Genomic DNA, 21,473 nt, shown 5'->3' with positions numbered 1-21,473 from the left:
GAATGGTCCGCTTGGGCCGCAGGAACACATCTTCATTCCCAGATTCAAGTTCAGTCCGATTTTCAGGCATCTGTGCGACAGAGTCACTTTCGGACCTCTCTTTGTTTGGTCATTCAGTCACTTTGCTGAGGGCTTCTTTCACTGCCGGAGTGCACAGTTGAAAGTGTGAGACGTTATGTGTGATTCTCTTGTTCTCTGATTCCGCTGTTATCATAGTCCCCTTTTGTTGTGTAACCACTAAAAGTTCAGCTCTGAACTTGCAGTCTGTTTTCTTCTGTTGCTCCTGCTTGACCAGTACCCAGTCTCCTTCTTGAATAGACGTGGGATCTAGCTCTCCGCCGAGCGTCGGCATAGGATTTCATCTTGTTTTTGTTCTCCCGATCAGCAACAACCAGTTCTTCATGTGTGCTCTCGGAGGACACTGGGAGTAAGGCACCTTCCCAGGTAGGTATCCGGGTCCTGATTGGTCGTCCCAACATGAGTGTGGCAGGACATTTCCCTGTAGTGGCATGTGGAGTTGTGCGGTATGCTCGCAGAACTTCATTTAGAGCCGCTTGGAGGTCTTTCTTGTCAAGGGTAGCCTGCTGGAATGTCTTTTTTAGCGTGGCCATGAACCTCTCCACCATTCCATTGGCTTGGGGCCATAAGGGAGTGATTTTGCGATGCCTAAAGTTGAGATGTTTCGCAAACACACTGAATTCATGGCCATTGAATGGGGGCCATTGTCCGTCTTAATTTCCTTCGGAACACCCCATGCAGCGAAAACTTCGTCCAGAACGGCAATCGTGTTGGTGGCATTGGTGGACGGCACGAACTGGGCTATGGGAAATCTGGAGTACTCGTCCATGAGAACTAAGACGTATTTTCCAGACTGGAGGGGTCCATAGAATCTAGAGCAAGTTCTTGCCATACACTGCTGGGTAGGGTCGACATCTGGAGACGAGCTGGAGGATCTCCTTGACTCACAAGTTGGCACTGAGGACAATCCTTTAAAGTGAGTTCAACCATCTGGTCTAATAACGGAAACCACACCCTTTCTCTGAGCGCTCTTTTGCGGGCTACCACTCCTCGGTGACCCTCATGTGCAAGATTGATCACGCCCTGACAAAGTTGCATCGGAATGACCATGCGTTGATCTCTCAGTATTAGTCCCTCTTCAGTGGTTGATAGTTCCTCACTCACGTGTTTGAACGCCTGCATTTCTTGTCGGAATTTCGCATCTTCACTTACATCCTCGCTGATGTGACGCCACCGGTTGGTCTGGAGTTTGCGCTTCACCTCCTGCAGGATGACATCTTGGGCAGTGGCCTCACATATTGCTTCCAAGGGAACTGCTGGTGGTCTGGTTTGGTCCACTACAAAGGGAACGTACTCTTCAGCCAGGGATGATTGTGATACATGTGACATCTGAGGGTGTCTTGACATGTAATCGGCTGGATTGGCTGACTTTCCAGGCTTGTGGACTATGGTGTAGGTGTACTCTTGCAAACGTAATCCCCAGCGCTCAATTCAAGGTGGCATTTTGGCCCCGGGGTTCCCGAATATGGTTACCAATGCCTGCTGATCAATTACAATCGTGAAGTGTTTGCCGTATATAAAAATGTGAAAGTGTTCACAGGCCCACACGACGGCAAGACTTTCCTTTTCTGGTTGTGAATAGGCTTTTTCAGTGTCCGTTTGTCAAGAACCTACGAGTTGTCCGAAACCTTCAGGTTGCCGCCACTTGTATTCCTGCTCGGCATAAGAGGGTTCGAGCGGTGGTAAAACCACAGCGGTTCAATGTGTGGTTTCCTTGGCCGTTTTAAGAAGATTCTGGCAATTGTAAATAACCTTTGTACAGTACCTTTTAGTTATTGGTAATCTAGTTAGTGTGCTTCCCCTAAGATGGCCGACGGACTGAGTCGCTCTATGTTCTAGTAGCGGTCGGCATTCTAGTGAACCTGTTGGAAGCGCGAGCTTGGAACTGCGCACTTCAACAAGAGAATTCGTTGAGGAAGCAGCCGGTGTTCAGCTTCGCGTCAATAGTTCATGACGGAAGCTGGAATAATCCTTGGTTTTGCTTCGCATTCTTCCAGTATAGTCAGAGTATATTCCTAGACGTCAGAGAAGTATTCTCCACGACAGTAGTGGAGTTTCCGTCTTCGAGAGGAAGTCAAATTCCAGTCAGCTGAAGTGGCAAGATAGAAACGATATTGGCAAGGACTACATCGTCTTCCCCTTCAGCAAACTTTCACTTCATAGAACCTATGAGACAGCGAGCGACAGCTGTGGAAACTATTGGAAATTTACAGTAAGACAGCCTTTCTGCGTACTGAAGCAGCGAACTTTGGTCCTTGTTCCCTTCCTTGCGCTTTCCCTTTCTTTCCCTTCTCCTTGTACCTTCCCTGTACCTTTTTGCGCGCTCTGAAGGAATAATTGGGCTGAAGCTGCGAGGAGAACTGTCCTATTGACTACACTGAATAAACAGAACCCCCCCAATAAGGCAGGAGTACAAGGCTATCCAGGTAAAAGGCGAAGAGGACATTAGAATATTAGAACTGTAAAATATGAACCTAGAGTAATGAAAGTCTCCTTATTTCCCAGTCAGGAAGCCTTCACAGAAAACTATTTCATACAGAAGAGAAGCATAGCCTAGAGAACCACTGGTAGGATAAAACTTATATATTTTCCATAGAGTATTGTCAGTAGAGGTAGGTTGTTGTGGTTTATTCTCTTCCTCTTCTGTGCATTAGGCATCATCACCGTGGCGAACAGCAGACCCCCAAGACAGTCTGAAGCCAGAACAGGTGCCAGAGGTTTTCAAGGTGTCTCTTCTCTCTCTCCACTTCCCCTTTCCCTTTTGCTGGTGTACTTTGCTCTTGTAGCTGAGACACTGGTGGGAGGGCGATTGGGACTTGCAGCAATACTACCTCTGCGAAGTGTTCCGGAGCCTTCTGACAGTTTGAAGTGCCCACGTATTTTACTTTGCCCGGGTAGTATGGCGGAGGGAATGGATTTGAAGACCTTGGGAGAGATTCTAGAGGGTATTCAAAGAGAGATAGGAGCAGTACGGGTAGAAAATAAAAGTTTGCAACAGGAATTAGTGGCTTCTCGTCTAGAGACGAGGATGTTAGCACAGAAGGTCGAAGGATTAGCCTTGGGAAATCCAGTTCAGAGCATTCCCGCTCCTAGTACTAGTAGTGCAAGTACAGACCCTAAAACGGTAGCTCAGGTTATTCATTCAGTCTCTCCTTTAATCCCGTTAGCAGCACCTGAAAGATTCACGGGGGATCCACAAAAGGCCCAACTTTTTTTGACTCAGTGCTCCCTCCATTTCATGTGCCGGCCCACCCTATTCCCCGATGCCCAGTCTAGAGTTGCTTTTATTCTTTCCTATTTGGGTGGAGATGCTGCTAATTGGGCCATGCCATTAATAAGTGAAGATGATCCTTTATTATGTGATTTTACTCGCTTTAAAAGTGAGTTTCTTAGGATTTTTGACAGGAGAAGGATTTCTCAGGCCACTGATAATGAGCTGTTGGAGTTACGTCAGGGATCTAAGGATTTGATAACTTATCCTACACAATTTAACAAACTTATTTTGGAAACAAATTGGCCCGAAGAAAAGAGAGCGGCATTGTTTTACCGAGGATTGCGTGATGAAATAAAAGACACCTTGGCTCAAGTTCCAAATCGACCGACAGAGCTGTCAGCGCTGGTGGATTTGGTGTTAGAATTAGATTTTCGCCAATCTGAACGCAAAGGAGAAAAGAAAAAAGATTGGAAGGCTACCTTCCCTCGTTTTGATCGGACTCGAACTGAGAAAGGATCAGGAAATTCAAATGATGTAGAACCAATGCAGATCGGAGCAGTAAGAGGACCACTTAGTCAGGAAGAGAAAGAGTCCAGACGTCAGAAGAAGTTGTGTTTATATTGCGGAGGGGGCGGTCACTTTGTGAAGGAATGCACTAAGCGCCCCAAGACTCCATTTAAGGGAAACGAGAAGAGCCATCAGTAGGAGTCGCCGCTCTGGTGGTGAAGGAGAATAAGTCGGCTCTAGAACCTCATTTGATTCTTAACACCTTACAGGCTATGATTCCGCATGTGATCCTTCATATGACCTTGAAGTTCAGGGAGCGTCAACTTTCTGGTGTAGCCATTATGTTGGATTCTGGGGCTACTGGCAACTTCTGCGATATTAATTATGCTCGTTATATGGGAATTCAAGCCATTCGAAAAGAAAGACATGTACCCGTTCGTGCAGTTGACGGAACGAATTTGACCTCGGGCCCAATCACTTGTCATACTGAAGAACTCACCTTGATCCAGTCTGATGGCCATTGGGAAGTCTTACAGTTTAATTTGATAGATGCACCCCAATTTCAGCTGATTTTGGGGTTGCCGTGGTTAACTACCCATAATCCGGCTATTGACTGGGAAAACAGAACTGTCAAGATGCAATCGCAATTCTGCTTGGAACATTGTTTTGGTCCACAGGAAGTTCACAAGGAACCTTCACAAGCTACCTTGTTGTCATATGGAGGTCAGTCAATTGGTGTGATTTCTTCAGACGAGATTCCTCCCGAGTATCGGGATCTGGCAATGGTCTTTAGTGAACAAGAGGCCGAAGTTTTGCCACCGCATCGGTCATATGACTGTACCATCGACTTGGAGCCAGGGGCTGTTCTTCCCTGTAGTCGGATTTATGCTCTAACGGAGGCAGAGAATGAACATTTGAAAAGTTATTTGGACCGCTATCTCGCAAATGGTTTTATTAGACCTTCCCAGTCACCGGTATCTTCTCCATTATTCTTTATTCCGAAGAAGCAAGAAGGAAGTCTAAGAACTTGCATCGATTACCGAGCATTGAATCAAGTAACAATTAAAAACAGATATCCTTTGCCCTTGATCTCTGTCTTATTAGATCAAATAAAAGAAGCTAGGGTCTTCACGAAATTGGATCTGCGGGGTGCCTATCACCTCATTCGAATGAAGGAAGGGCATGAATGGAAGACTGCTTTTCGAACGAAATTCGGCTTCTTTGAATATTGTGTGATGCCCTTCGGGTTGTGCAATGCCCCGGCAGTATTTCAACATTTCATAAATGATGTAATGAGCGATCTAATTGATAACATTGCGATCATTTACTTGGATGACATTTTGATTTATTCCAAGAACCCACAAGAGCATCCAAAACATGTAAGATTGGTGTTGGAAAGACTTCAAGCCCATCACTTGTTTGTGAAGCTAGAAAAATGTGTTTTTTCATCTGAACCAAGTTGAATTTCTAGGATTTGTCATCTCCTCACAAGGCATCACCATGGATCCAGGAAAGGTGTCCGCTGTGGAAGATTGGCCTACGCCACATAACATCAAGGAGATTCAGAGATTTTTGGGATTTGCCAACTTCTACAGACGTTTTATCCAGGGATTTTCTCAATTAATCTCCCCTATAACTCATTTGTTGAAGAAAGGTGTCAAGTTTGAATGGTATAGTGAGGCGGAAAGAGCATTTTGTGATCTGAAAAGGAAATTTGTGTGTGCTCCAATTCTACTGCATGCTGACCCTATGGAACCTTTTTACCTGGAAGCAGATGCCTCAGATCAGGCGATTGGAGGTGTCCTTTCCCAACGGCATCCACAGACTGGGCAATTGCATCCTGTTGCCTATCGTTCTAGGAAGTTGCTTCCGGCAGAATTAAATTATACAATCACGGAAAAAGAATTATTAGCAGTAAAGGACGCCTTCGAGGATTGGAGACATTATTTGCTGGGAGCTAGACATACAGTTACTGTATTCTCTGACCATAAAAATCTTCAGTTTTTAAAGACAGCCAAGACACTCACTCCACGGCAGTTACGCTGGTCTTTATACTTCGCGGACTTTGATTTTGTAATTACTTATCGTCCAGGTACTAAAAATGGAAAAGCAGACGCTTTGTCACGTATGAACACTGTAGAATGTGAGCATTCTGTGGAACCTCAACCTATCATTCCGGAGTCAAAGATTGTCTGCACCCTTTCCATTGACAATTTTCAAGAAGAGGTATGGAAAAGTTTGACCCAAGAAGAAATTCAGAAATGGGTGCGGTTGGAAGATGGAAGACGTTGTCATCAAAATTTACCTTATGTTAAGGAAGCTTTGTACCTGCCCACACCCTCTCTTCAACAGAAGGCGTTACAGCACTGTCATGATCACCCCTTAGCGGGCCACAAAGGAATCTCCAAGACACTAGATTTAGTACAGCGCTATTTGTGGTGGCCTGGGTTATCCTCTCATGTAAAAGAATATGTGCAATCTTGTGAGCTTTGTGCACGTGGGAAACCTAGCAGACAAGCTACTCAGGGTTTACTTCAACCACTTCCTACACCTACCCATCCTTGGCACACCATCTCCATGGATCTTATAGTAGATTTGCCTAAGAGTAAAGGTTTTAATACCATTCTGGTGATTGTGGACACTTTCACTAAAATGAGCCACTTTATTCCCTTGTCAGGCATTCCTACTGCTCCAGAGTTGGCCCGGGTTTTCAGTGAGAACATAGTGAAACTGCATGGAGTCCCAAAGATAGTGGTGTCTGATCGGGGTTCTCAGTTTATCTCTCATTTTTGGCGGGCTTATCTGAAAGGATTGGGAGTGGAGAGTAGGTTGTCCACTAGTTACCATCCTGAATCTGATGGTAAGACGGAGAGAATCAATCAGGAGCTAGAGCAATATCTCCGTTTGTTTTTCATTGATCAGGGTGGTGACTGGTCAGATCGATTATGGATGGCGGAATTCGCAAGTAATAATGCAAAGAGTTCCTCTACTGGTTACTCTCCATTCTACTTGAATTCTGGTCGCCATCCAAATCTTTTTGTAACTAAAGAAGATCTGGGAGTTCCTGCTGTGAAGGAGTTATTAACTCATATGAATGCCCTACATGAATCGGCAGAGCAAAATCTAATCAAAGCCAAGATCTCATATAAGAAATGTGCTGATAAACATAGACAAGCTGCTCCTGGGTATCGGGAGGGTGATTTGGTTTGGTTGTACACCAAGAATCTTCATTTAAAGGGCAATAGGAAGTTTCAGCCGAGATTTGTAGGTCCTTACCCTGTAGAGAAGGTTTTGGGTCCAGTGACAGTGAAATTAAAGTTACCTAAGAACTCAGCAATTCATCCAGTTTTCCATGTGTCCCTATTGAAGAAGACCAAGCCAAAGATGCGTCTCAAGAAACCCCCAGGTCCTTTGAACGTTCAGGGTCAGGCAGAATATGAAGTTAAGGACATTCTAGATTCTAAGTACAAGAAGGGTTCCCTCCATTACTTAGTGGATTGGAAGGGTTATGGCCCTGAGGACAGGTCCTGGGAACCTGAGTCGCAAATTCATGCTCCACAGTTGATTAAAAGATTTCATACACTGAATCCGTCCAAACCAGGACCGATAAATCGGTCCTTAAGAGGGGGTACTGTCAAGAACCTACGAGTTGTCCGAAACCTTCAGGTTGACGCCACTTGTATTCCTGCTCGGCATAAGAGGGTTCGAGCGGTGGTAAAACCACAGCGGTTCAATGTGTGGTTTCCTTGGCCGTTTTAAGAAGATTCTGGCAATTGTAAATAACCTTTGTACAGCACCTTTTAGTTATTGGTAATCTAGTTAGTGTGCTTCCCCTAAGATGGCCGACGGACTGAGTCGCTCTATGTTCTAGTAGCGGTCGGCATTCTAGTGAACCTGTTGGAAGCGCGAGCTTGGAACTGCGCACTTCAACAAGAGAATTCGTTGAGGAAGCAGCCGGTGTTCAGCTTCGCGTCAATAGTTCATGACGGAAGCTGGAATAATCCTTGGTTTTGCTTCGCATTCTTCCAGTATAGTCAGAGTATATTCCTAGACGTCAGAGAAGTATTCTCCACGACAGTAGTGGAGTTTCCGTCTTCGAGAGGAAGTCAAATTCCAGTCAGCTGAAGTGGCAAGATAGAAACGATATTGGCAAGGACTACATCGTCTTCCCCTTCAGCAAACTTTCACTTCATAGAACCTATGAGACAGCGAGCGACAGCTGTGGAAACAATTGGAAATTTACAGTAAGACAGCCTTTCTGCGTACTGAAGCAGCGAACTTTGGTCCTTGTTCCCTTCCTTGCGCTTTCCCTTTCTTTCCCTTCTCCTTGTACCTTCCCTGTACCTTTTTGCGCGCTCTGAAGGAATAATTGGGCTGAAGCTGCGAGGAGAACTGTCCTATTGACTACACTGAATAAACAGAACCCCCCCAATAAGGCAGGAGTACGAGGCTATCCAGGTAAAAGGCGAAGAGGACATTAGAATATTAGAACTGTAAAATATGAACATAGAGTAATGAAAGTCTCCTTATTTCCCAGTCAGGAAGCCTTCACAGAAAACTATTTCATACAGAAGAGAAGCATAGCCCAGAGAACCACTGGTAGGATAAAACTTATATATTTTCCATAGAGTATTGTCAGTAGAGGTAGGTTGTTGTGGTTTATTCTCTTCCTCTTCTGTGCATTAGGCATCATCACCGTGGCGAACAGCAGACCCCCAAGACAGTCTGAAGCCAGAACAGGTGCCAGCGGTTTTCAAGGTGTCTCTTCTCTCTCTCCACTTCCCCTTTCCCTTTTGCTGGTGTACTTTGCTCTTGTAGCTGAGACACTGGTGGGAGGGCGATTGGGACTTGCAGCAATACTACCTCTGCGAAGTGTTCCGGAGCCTTCTGACACAGTTAAGCTTCTGCTGGCATACGCCACGATGTGTCTCTGGTCTGTGTCATGATCAAATTGAGCTAGGATTGCACCCAAACCAACTGGGTTGGCATCAACAGTGATCTCAGTCTTTCTCTTGGGGCTGAAGTAGGCCAGATTGTCAGCTGACTCAACAGCTCTTTTGATTTCCTGGAACGCATGTTCACATTGGGGAGTCCAGATGAACGGCTGCCCTTGTTTAGCGAGAGTACGTAGCGGATGACTGATGGTGGCATAGTCTTTAATGTATCTGGCACAGTAGCTCGCCATTCCCAGGAAAGATCTGATGTCACTCACGTCTTGTGGGCTTTTGGTGTCATTTAGAGCCATCACTTTCTCGGGGTCAGGCTTCATCCCAGCTCCTGAAAATATGTGTCCAAAGAATTTGAGGGTGGACCTGTGGAATTCACACTTCTCCTTGTTGAGTGTGAGATTGGCCTCAAGGAGGGCGTGGCACACCCATGCCAATGCCTGGTCATGTTCCTGAACATTTGCACCGTATACTAAGATGTCGTCACTGTAATTCAGCACATTTGGTATGTGATGGATGGTCTGGCGGATGGCTTCTTGGAAAATATCCGCAGCAGACGAGACTCCAAAGCTAAGTTGCTTATATCGGAACAGTCCGAGATGGGTGGCGAAGGTGGTTATATATCTTGATTTCTCATGTAACTCTAACTGGTGGTACCCTTTGTTCAGGTCGAACTTGGAGAAAACTCGCGCACCATTAAGGGATGAAATCATATCACTCAAGTGAGGTCCTGGATGACGTTCTCGCTCGATAGCTATGTTTGGGACCCTCATGTCTACGCACAGGCGCACTTTTCCTGGTGTGCCTTTCTTCGTCACGATCACCACTGGTGAGACCCAAGGGGTTGGGCCTTCGGTCCGCTCGATGATGTCTGTCCTCAATAACTCTTGTATTTCGTCTTCCACTGCTTGCTGGAGATGGAAGGGAACTCGCCTGTGGTGTTGCGCTACGGGTCGTACCTGTTCATTGATATGTAAGCGAATCTGGCATTTAGCCATTTTCCCGAGTCCAGAAAATAACTTGGGAAATTTGTGGATGATGTCAGGGTCGTTGCTCACTTGATACAGGACTTCAACAAGCCGGAGACGTTCGGCTGTGGGTAACCTGAGGAGGCAATCAGCTTCAGGCCCGTCGATGACATGGATGTGTGCTGGCACAGACATGGTTTTGTGTGTGAGAGTAGTTGCAAATTTTCCAAGGCATGGGAGTTTTTTTTTTTACATCCATGTGTACACACGGACGTATGCCGGGCTGAGGGCAGGTGGCGGCTGCATTGTCTTATACTCAGTGACTGGGAAGTAATTTAGGGATGCCCCACTGTCCAGTACAAATTTGGTTGCATGGTCTCCTACATGAATGTCCAACCTGGGGTATTTCTTCAATTGGTCCGGATCAGTCACCATGCTGATGTACTCGTCGCAGTATAGCGGTACTGGAGACGCTGACCCTGACTCTCGGGATAGCGATCTTCTCATCCATTGCGACTTGCGAGACTCTCTGCTTGAGTGTGAGGAAACAGAGGAAGACCCTTGACGGTCCTGAACTGCTTTTGCGTGATGTTGCGTTGTGACAGGGCGAGAAGATCTTGTCGTCTCCTTCAGTCTTTCCTTACGATGCTCCCCACAGACGTTCTCGAAATGGTTTTCTCTTCTGCACTTTCGACACTGCTGTCCAAGCGCTGGACAAGCATGCGTGTTTGGAAAATCATATCTGCATCGATAACACTTGAGTGGACGTTCCCGTCTTTTGTCCCTGCAGCCTAACTCATGGCGCTTGTGTCCCGAGTAGTGTTGACGGGAAGTGGGTATGAATGTCCGTTGTCTCTCCCGAGAATGTCTGCGCGTGGTACTGGCTTGTAGACGATAGGCTTGTTCTCGTTTCTCAGTGCGCCCCACCTCCATTTTCTTGGCGTGTTCCTCTGCTTGGTCACGGACTCGGGTCATTTCTTCAATTCCATCTAGAGTATGACTTTTCCGTAGGAGACGCCTTCTGAGGGTCTCTGATTGGCATCCTTCGATAATTCGTAATCTGATAGCATCCTCTGTGGAGAAGTTGTCAAAGTCACAATATCGGGAAAGTCGTCGAAGTTTTGTTATGAACGTGCTCATTAGTTCTTCCCTTTCCTGACAGGCTAGGTTGAAAACATATCTTTCATAGTCAACATTCTTTTTGTGTAAGAACTTTTTATTCAGAGCATCCCGTACTTTTACATATGATCCAGTCTCATCAGTCGGCAGTTCTTTGATTAGTTTGCAGACCTCTTTTCCAACCAGGTTGCGCAATGCAATTAGTTTTTCATCATCATCTGTGACCTTTGATCCCAACATAAAGTCCTCGAACTCCTCGAGCCATTCCTGCCATCTGAGGCCCATTCCGCCTCCAGCGATGAGGGCTAGGGGTCTGGGGTGCGCAAGTATGTGACACCTGTCTTGACTGCTAGATTTGGTGCCACTGCAGCTGGGCCCGCAGCATCCCTGCGCGGTGACGTCGTCATTTTGTTTGCTTTAGTATTCACTGTCTTTGCTCGTGCTTGTTTGTTTTATTCGTTGTTGCCTTTGCTTGCGCTCGTTGTATTACATTGCATTTGTTTGTGCTAGTTTGTTTGATTGTCGTTGCTTTTGTTTTATGCTGTTCGTTTTGTTCGTTTGCTGTTGCCCTTGCTTGTGCTTGTTTTTCTACTTGTGGTTGCCTTTGCTTCTGCTTGTTCTACCCAATTTTCCACTGGCCTGACTTTAAGATGGCCGCTCTGTGTTCTTGATAGGGATTGGGAGCCACTGCCTGACTTCAAGATGGCCGCCACTGTTGAAATCTCGTTTCCCACGAGGTTTGGCCTCATTCAATCTCCCGGCCCAGGCTTCTATCAATCAGCACTCACCGAAGGCAGCCGGTGAGTTCAGGGTGGGCTCCCAGCAGCGGCCCTGCACACTGGCTCGCCTCTGGGGTAAGCTCCTCCTCTCAGCGCTCGACAGCGCTCTCGTAGTTCGCTCCACGCAGCCACACGGCCACGGAGCTGTAGATCCTCACCGCTGGCCACTGCAATCTCGGCGGCGGTTTAATTTTCCTTTGGCGCTCAAACTCAGCGCTCACCAGCGCTGTCACAGCTTCTCTCCATGCGGCGGGCCAGCCACTGAGTTGCGGGCATTTACCACTCACCGATGCAATCTCGGCGACGTCGGTTGCTCAGGGTGCGTGTGTCACGGTGGTACCTTCCTGCACGCTCTTCATCGGACGGGGTCACTCGTTTCCAGGAGTCCGGGTGGTGGCATAGCGTCGCCAGCTGTAATGTCGTCCTTCAAATAACGACAGACACGTGGAGGTCTATTCCGGAGCATTTATTAATACATCTGCTCTCTACCCCGTCCTGCTCCTAACTGCCCCTTTCCTGCGCCTACCCCTCCTCTTCCTGTAACTCCCCGACTCCACCTCCTCAAACACTAGACTGCATCTTACATTATAACAGGGTTCATTTTAATATGTACTGGGATGAAGTTCCAGATTTTAGGGACATTGGTGAAGAAAGAGCATGCCAATGTTTTTTGTTTGTAGGCTTTAGGCGGAATGAGAAGTAGGGTGTTTGAGCTTGTTATGTTTCTCGTCTAAAATGCCTTTTTTAGTTTTGAGGCAAGGTAATCTGGTTTTCCAGTGTGAAGGGCTTTGTGCTAAAAACGAGCAGTGCTGAGGCTGCAGCGAGTTTCAATCCAGAGCTACTCCAGTTCTTTCAAGGCTCGGGTTACGTGGTCAAAAACAAGCTGTATTAAACACCATGGCCATAGGATACCTCTCCTTCAGAAATGTCAATGCTCAAAGGCACATACTTTCTTTCATAGTTTTATCTAGCTCTCTTTAGGCAGTGCTTTCGCTTAAACTGTTCTTTTCCTGTGTGGGAAGTGATCACTACTTCATGTAAGATAATATACTTAACAATAGCCAAGTTTCCAAAGGTAATAATAGCCATGGCTAGAACCTTAAAAATACCCACCAGACTGATATCAGCCTTTAGCTTAGTAGCTATAAGTGCTCTCTTCATAAGGCTATTCTCATGCTCTTAAATATAAATGTAATTTTTTAAGTATAGTACAGTGAGTCATACTGCTGTTTACATGTGCTAAATAGGCTCCTGTGGTTCATTGGGTAGCTGCTATTCTTTCTTGACCTATGGTCCAGCCCTGGTCATATACCAGGTTTAAGTCATATAGATCACCATGAACATTGCTTCGACCAGGCACAAAGTCTGGCCTAGCACTACATGGGCCATGTAAAATACCCAGAGACTGCACAAAGGTTTGAATATCAACTTGCCACAACCTGCTCGCTGTGATGCAATCAATTAGTAGGTCTACTTTCGCATATAGCTTTATAGTTCAAATGTTTTCATTAATCTCAACACGGGACTGTAACAAAAATGTGTTCAAATCCCACCCAAGGATTCAACTCAAACGTGGCTAGACAAAAGAAGAATTGGGTACATACACTGCAATACACATCCAGTCATAGGAAATAACTCCCGAGTAAAATTCAAAACAATGGTACAGGGAATTAAGGTCAGGACCTTGAACTCCAGTGGGGAAGAGGAGAAAAGGCAAAACAATATAACTTAGGGAATTGAAAAGTAATCCTCAGAAATAGGTGCATAAGCCTGTTATTGTGTATTGATTGATGTGTTTTTGGGTCACAAAGTTGCACTAATGTCCACCACTGTCATTCAACTGTTATTTTTTGAATGATTTCAGTTTATGTAGCATGTTCCGCAACATGAATATATGCTGCTTAATGAGTTTTGGAACTTAATGAATTGGAAAAAATTTATATGATCCACTAACTAATCTTTTGATCATTTTTATGTAAAGAAGTAATTGAATGTGTTACACGAGAGGTCTTTCTTGTGATAGGACGATTGCATTTGTCTAACCACCCATGTCATATTGACTCACCCCTCACCATCTGGGATTTAGCATACCACTAACTCTGTCTTTAGAGCACCACTTGATGGTGTTAAGAATTGTACAGGAGGTTGAATAAAGAGCAGTGCCTCCAGAATAACTAGAGCAAGGCAGCTATGACCAGCCAGGGCAGCCTCAGTAGTATGAGTTTTGCAGAGATCACAAGTTGTTGGAGATTTATTCACAGACATTATATTAGAAAACATTTCTCAGCCAGTTCAACGATCTGAAAGACATCAATCAATGGAGCATGGTCGGCAGGTATAAGCTGCACCTCAAACTGTAATTTAGCTCATTGTGGGATTGCGAAGCTGAATTTAACAAGCGTTCATGGGCAGCTGGATAGATGATTGCTTTAAGACTGTAATTGCTTGCACTAGTCTCCAACTCAAGGGTAGATTTATTGTGCTGCCAACTGTCAGTGATATCAGCACCCAAAGATTTAGATAGCAAGTCTATTAATACTGCATGATAAGTGCATTGGGTTGAACAAGATTTAGGGATGCACAGACGAAAAGTACTTAAAAGAATGACAAATGTATAAGTTAATGATTTTTATATGTTCCACACTTTCAAATATTCTAAGGATTTTAAAAAACAGCAATGTAGAATTAATGTCCCCGATTGGTAAGAGTGGGTTTATGAACACAGCCTTTACAGGGAGCAAACATTTCGATTTTCAGCCAAACACGCTTATCCCTTTCCCTGCTCACAAGCTGGAGGAAGCATTTACAAATAAAATTAATGCTCAACTTCACCATGTATTTCACGAAATATAAAAAAGAATAATCGCTAATAAGATTACATATTCACAAAACCAATATCAGTGTGCATGGAAAAAGGGAATTCTTGGAAGGGACACAGCATTAACGAATTTGTCCCCACAAAACGTAATATCAGCTTTGCTCTTGTACACAAATACAATTGTGAAAAGCAGCCATATTTCACATAACCACTCCTAATGTAACCGTACTGTATAAATTCAGTTTCTAAAGCTTTGTTTCTGTAAGTGCATACGTCAGATACCAAATCAAATCCATAATTACAAATTGAACATGAATGTATCCAAACATTATGAAAAAGTAACTTGCCCAATTCCTTCTCGTCCTAGCCCTTTCCTGCAATTTTTGTTGTAGTTCTTTCCCAATCCCATGTTCAAAAGCTTTGGCAATGTTGAACGTCCTTTGATACTCATCTTCGTTTAAGAAAGGTTTAACTAAAAGAGAATAACAACAAAATGTCAATGTAATCTGTAATCTAACAGATTCTCATATTTCATTGGCCTATTGAAATGAACAATTTAAGGAATATGCTAGAGGAACTACATACATTTAAAACCACAGGTCGACATAAAGCACAATTTTGATTAACATGGTTGTGATACCTGCTTTGCATTTAATATTCTCTAAATCTTGGTACAGGAGAACATGTGGTCATGTTTTCAAATATCATAGAACTTTCGTCCAAAGTGACCTCATATCGAAGGGGAAAAAAATCCTACAATTTGGCTCGAAAGTTGCTTTTTTGCCAAGTCTTCACCTAGTAGATGGAGTTGTCACAAAAAAAGCATTTGTCACCGAGCAGCAGCTACTGTGTGGGCCATATTCCCATCTCAGAAAGGGCTAGAAAGTATTATCTACCCTCTGTAGGGTAGATAGGTTTGTCCCTTTTGGCGTTTTACCCATAATCTGCCCCAGGGACTGGCAAGCCCACTAGACACCAGGGAGCTTGCATTTGAGCAAAACCAAGGGATGGAGGCATCCCACCCCAATATTGGGCTATACATCACCTCAAAAGGGACATACTGTCTTCCCCCTCTCCTGGTAGGCAGAGAAGGGTCTTGCCGTAATTTTCCTAACAGGGGAAGTGGATCACTAATGTATTTAAAAAAACAAAATATGGGGTGGGGTCTGGCTCATGCATCCCCCACCTCTACAGCCTTTAGAGTCTTTCTGCTTCCTGGGAACTAAAGCATCCCAATGACAAGTGAGAAGAAATTAGGATTCTTCTGGGTCCTTTTTTTACATAAGGGCCAGCAAAGTGAAGATCTATCCACATTTCATCCTACTTGTCATATGCGGAATGGCTGCACTTTTCGGGCTCAGGGATGCCTCGACCTAGGGAAGCCTACCAAACCCATACAGGAGCACATCAAACAATAGAGTGCTTCGCAAGGGACATTTTGAATTGCTGTACAGTCAGTACACAATGAAAAATCATTCTAACGTGCAACTCAGTTATATAGTGTTTTTGGAGAACCTACCACCCCTATACATCCCTGTGATCTTAAGGGTCTGTTGGATATAACAGTATATTGTTTTTGTAAACTGGTTATGGTGACAACAAATTACAGATGAAAACGTTGTCACATATAGCCATTTTACCTAGTCGTTTTAATATGTTTACATTTTCAAGAATTCATTTTTTGGGACAATTTGGATTATTTGCAAAAGTTACCCCTAACTGAATTCAGAATTTTACCTACTGAAAGCACAAAAATTAATAAAAATAGACTACTTCTTAGAAGAATGCAAAAAGTTTGCTTGTTCCTGAAAGCTGGGAAGATGGTGATTTTAGCCCAGCAAACCTTCCATTGGTACCAACCAGCTGTGGAAATAAAAGATACGTTTTCTTGTACAGCACTTTTCCCCTCGTGTGCCTGCAGCGCTCACAGCCTCAGAGTGCACCTGACGTCACCGCCGCAGACCCCGGTAAGGCGCATACCCTGGTCCTGCTGCCTCTCAGCCTTTTCGGCTCTCTGTCCCGATTCCGGTGCTCACTGCCCACGTGGCCCACGGCTCTTGGAGACCCTCACCGCCTACTGTGCTGCTCCTTCGGCCCAGACGCCCTGCTGCCATCGCCTGCACTGCTCCTTCAGTGGCTCCCTACAATTGTCCAGCCTTCCCTTCACAGGACTAAGGCTCTTGTCCATTTGCTGTTCATTTTCCTTCTTGTCGTTTCAAAAGTATTAATAAATATTTTATATATTTGTGATCAGGATCTGATTATTCAGATGGCAGAAGGCTACCACTTTTTGTTTGTTCAGAATACTAGACCGAGCTTCTCCTCTTACTGAATTTAAATCTCTCATACTTTTGTAGGTTAACCACATTTTAAAGTATTAGGTTTTCGTTTAAATAATGTTAGTACAGTCATGTACAATGCTAATAGTTGTAGTGTTCTGGAGACTGGAAGAATCCACGTCTCCTCCAGTGTTGGGGGGCGAGGGGGGTCCTGTTGACCACCTTCCCACCGTCAACGTAACAAAGTGTGTCGGCTGAGCATACGCCAGTGCGACGTGCAATAACGTAATAAATAGCCCGCAGACCATGGGCGTGGCAGTTGACAGCTAGCCACTTACCTAATTACGACTCCTGTGTGTCTCACTCCTTGATCTGGTTAGGCCCCTAGCCAGATCACTATACTGGCGACGAGGTGGTGCGGCTGCCTGCTGCCCTGCCTCCCCTCTCACTCACCATGCTCAGCAACTCAGCCCAGTGTAGGCGCCCCTGATGCGCCTCGCACGCCATGGCCTCGCTCGCACCCCTGCCGTGTGGCCGACCGCAACGACGTCCTAGCGTCCTGCTGACGGCCTTACTTTCGGCCTGGACCTCCACAGTATTAGCCCGCCTGCTGCATTGAGCCCTCCCCCGCCGGATCATCGTGAGCGCGCGCACATGCTGGGAAGTCCTGGTATACCGCCCACGTGTGCCTGCAGCACTCACAGCCTCAGAGTGCACCGGACGTCACCGCCGCAGACCCCGGTAAGGCGCATACCCTGGCCCTGATGCCTCTCAGCCTTTTCGGCTCTCTGTCCCCATTCCGGTGCTCACTGCCCCACGTGGCCCACGGCTCCTGGAGCCCCTCACCGCCTACTGTGTTGCTCCTCCGGCCCAGACGCCCTGCTGCCATCACCTGCACTGCTCCTTCAGTGGCTCCCTGGTCCTGGGGTTTGCTTCTTTCCCCACCCTGCCAGTCTACGTGAGCTGCCCCGCTACCGCCGCCTGCTTCACCTCTTCAGCGCTGGGCTCAGCCACCAGTCCTCTGCCGCCTGACCTAGACTACTTCACCAGCGTTTGCCTCACCTGGGACACGCCGCTGCGCCTTGCGCCACAGTGTGACTGCGCCACCCTGCGCCCCTCTGTCGCCCACGCCAGTGGTCTCTCGTCGCTGCTCTCCTGCTAGCAGGCATGTCGTCCATCCCGCCATTGGAGCCCTTCACTCTTACCGGACCACCGCCGTCTCAAGCTGCGCGATGGAAGGCGTGGGTGGAGAGGCTAGAGACTTTCTTTGATGCTGCTGACATCCATGCCCCGCGACGGAGACCCATGCTCCTCCACCTGGGTGGTGCGGAGATCCACAAAATTGCGAAGACTGTTCGACAGACTGGGCCCCTGAGAAATTACGCCTTGATGCGCGATGCCATCACTGCGCATTTTGAGCCCTACGCCAGTGTTCTACGTCCGCCTCAAGGACCTAGCCAGCACCTGCACCCTTCCTGATGAGGATGACGAGATCCGGCAATTCATTCAGGGCTGCGTTTCCTCTAAATTATGAAAGCGTGTCCTACAGGAACACAACATACCAATGAGGGATATCCTAACTCTAGGACACTCCAAGGAACTAGCCAAGGCCAGAGGGCCCACATGGAATCCAAATCCACAGCAACCGCCAAAGAGGAACCAGTCTGCGCCGTCCGCACTGAAACCCGTGACTTCCGATAACGGCCCAGGAGACCTTCAGCCCACAACTCCAAACAGAGCCCAAAGCCTCGCCTCTGTGGATGGTGTGGCGGCTCTTTCCCACACGACGGCGCCTGCCCGGCCCAAGGAATACCCTGCAGCACATGCGGAAAACTCAATCATTTTTCTAAAGTCTGCCGCTCAAAGCTGCAGCGTCAACCACAAGGCGCACCTCGCCACGTGCGTGTGCTCGAGCCGCTCCCAGATGACTCCTCAAACGGCGACATGGACGAAGACGGGGCTACCACTGTGCTTCTGTTTCACATGCTACATGCCCTCAGGAGCTCCCTGCAGGCTGCGCCCATGTGCACCATCAAGGTAAAGAACCACCCAGTAGCAGCACTCATCGACACCGGTGCAACCATCAGCCTCATGGCTGCCAGCTTCTACAGACTCTTAACCAACCAGCCAGCCCTCCGCAACACTAACGTCCAAGTGTACGCCTTTGGAACCCACACCCCGCTAAGGGTCTGTGGTGTCTTTCAAGCCGATCTATCTCACAACCAGATTCACCAATGGTCCAAGGTCTACGTCTCACAAGAGGGATCTGGATTCTTACTCAGCTGCCGCACAGCACAAGACCTTTGTCTCATCTACTTTGCATTTACTGTGATGGCCCACAGTCTGGAAAGCCTGCTGACCGAGTTGTGGAAAAGTAAATTTTGCCATGTTCTGTGTCCCTACGCCTCATCCATCATATGTTATGTGTGCATGACTAATATGCATATGTTATTCCCCATGTCCGATTAATGACGCAATTCCAGTTGTGTCCACCTTTAGTATGTTAGTTTCCAGTCCTCGTGAATACTACGAATATCAGGCCTATGTAAAGTTACGTTGCCACGTTTCTCAGTGTGCACGTTATTCCATTATAAAGTCCCCGTTTCCAGGCCTCAACAGGGCCCGGACATCAGATTCAGCTCCTGTCTCCTGAAAGCCTCGCTGAGGAGCGATACAGCCCCCACCTGTATCCTCGACCCTTCACTTACTTCCTGCCTCGCAGTGCCCGGTGCAGCTCGGCTCTGTCTCTGAGTCTGCCAAAAGTATGTTATAGTTCCAGCTATCAGTTCAGTCCTCCTCTTCTGCATTCCTAAGCTACTGAACTGCATCAATAGTTTCCGTCATTGTCTAGCCTTCTCGTCTCCACGTTAGAGAAATACTGTATTTAATGGTCATTTAGTATTCTTCATCACGCACTTCATGTAGAATAATGCATGGTCCAGTCTTAGAGTCAAGTTAGCTTTTCCCCTCATGACTTCTAGTTTATATCAACATGTTCCCTAAACATCAGATACCAGATAGGGTTTAGGTACATGTCGCTCCGACCCTCCAGACTCTAGTCTCTGCTCCTAGCACAGAGTTCGTAGCCCCCAGCTTCTCCTAGTAATACGTCATTGCCAGTTTGCGCGCACCATCAGGTTAGAGGTCCCGGCTCCTTAGGTAGCCCCCTCCAATGTTTCCGCCCATTCATGACATATTCTGTTACGTTTTCATCACATGCCTAAGTATACTCCCAGTCACACCTCTTTTTTTCTGTTATCTTTCGCGACTGCTACGCGTCACGCCTTCTGCTCCACCCACTGCTACGCCTACTGCAATGTAATGCTATGTGTTCGCGCTATGTATATAAGTCCATGTATTGTTATTAAAAGTTAGCGCGCTCATCCCAGATCAAGCCCCGGCAGCTGCTGGGCCCCAGTTGTCCTGCTGGGCCCTGTCACCTCTGTTCTATGCAGGTTGTCCTGATCCTGTCCTTATGCTGTAATAAACCTGCAGAAACTCCTACTACCTCGAATCTTGACTCTTATTTTATTGAGCTATCTGTTATTCATTCATTCATTCAAAAATAGATCCGGTATTATTTATTTATATACCACATAATGGCGCCCGAATAGGGACTTGCCCTTTCCCCACGCGTCGGTGAAGCCACGCCGACCCCCTGACCCTCTGCAGTCGTGACGGAACCATACCGTGCACTGGCAGATATTTCTGCTCCAAGTATCCCTCAGGCCCACGGAGGAGACGGAGGAGGCGGTCCAGCATCCAAACGAGACGGTGGAGGAACGCGGCGAGTCCCGACCAGAGCCCAAGCCGAGAGTCCAAGGTCCGAGGTATCCGGAGGCCCACCTGTAACTGAAGTCGTCCGTCGTCCAGTCCCGTCCGAGGCCTTCCGTTCCGTGCTGCCCGGTGAGTACCATTGCTGGGGTAGTATCTAGACAGGACCAATCTAAATTGACTCCTGGTCCGTGGGTTGGTGGTGCCCAGACTCACAAACGAAGTGTTCACCTAGGTGGATACGGGTCTTGATGCGTCCCTTTATGGGACCGGTATGTTCCGTACTGTTACAGCAGTGCATCCAGTAATTCTAGTCTGTTCCGTTCTCGAGAAATTCTGTTCTGTTTCTGTTCTCAGTATTTCAGGTAATATTCTGTTCGAACTGTTATTTATAATGTTCTTTATGTATTTTACTGTTGTGGTATGAGTGCGACGTGATTTTGTGTTTTCATTGTGTATTGTATTGTGTCCAGATTACAGTTCAGTCATGCCGCTCTTTTCCAAGTTACGTCAGTTAAAAACTAGAAAGGGTTTATTAGAAGAAGCAGTTCCTGTCCCGCCCAGGGACAGTCCAGGTCATTTTATGTATCAGAAACATGGCATAAGTGCCATAATGTATCTAGATTTATGGGTAGAGTATACCAAACAGTTAGAAGAAAAGTATAGATGGCCCGTATCGGGTACATGGGATGCCGAATGTATCATGAGAGTAGAAGAAGCATTATGGAAAAAGAAAGCCAGACAGTCACAGAAAGATGCCATCGAGTTATGGCGTAAAGAAGCTCATAAAAGAACTGAAAAGGACGTCAGAAAGTCGGAGTTAAGTAGAGAATCCCAGGAACGAGCCCAAGAAAGAGAATTAATCGAGATAGGTGAACAAGTCAAAGCCGAACAGTCAGACAGACAGAGGCATGCCCTTATTAAGGGTATGTATCCTCTTCTTGCCGAAGGTTTGCCAAAAGCGACCCCAGAGGCATCCAGTAATTTCCCG

The 21,473-nt window shown here is 46.5% G+C and overlaps 1 protein-coding gene across 2 annotated transcripts in view; it reads right to left on the bottom strand.

Annotated features, from left to right (window-relative positions):
• Window positions 1-21,473, bottom strand: part of CROT (carnitine O-octanoyltransferase) — a 498,400-nt gene that overhangs the window by 335,238 nt on the left and 141,689 nt on the right. For both annotated transcript variants that reach the window (XM_078663596.1, XM_078663597.1), the window contains exon 3: window positions 14,777-14,901. In XM_078663596.1, coding sequence (XP_078519722.1) covers window positions 14,777-14,901 — 125 coding nt within the window. The remainder of the gene's footprint in view (window positions 1-14,776; window positions 14,902-21,473) is intronic.

Source organism: Lissotriton helveticus, chromosome 10 (genome assembly GCF_964261635.1).
Source record: "Lissotriton helveticus chromosome 10, aLisHel1.1, whole genome shotgun sequence".
Classification (NCBI taxonomy): domain Eukaryota; kingdom Metazoa; phylum Chordata; class Amphibia; order Caudata; family Salamandridae; genus Lissotriton; species Lissotriton helveticus.
Note: the sequence above shows the minus strand (reverse complement) of the source record. Positions and strands in the feature narration are given on the sequence as shown.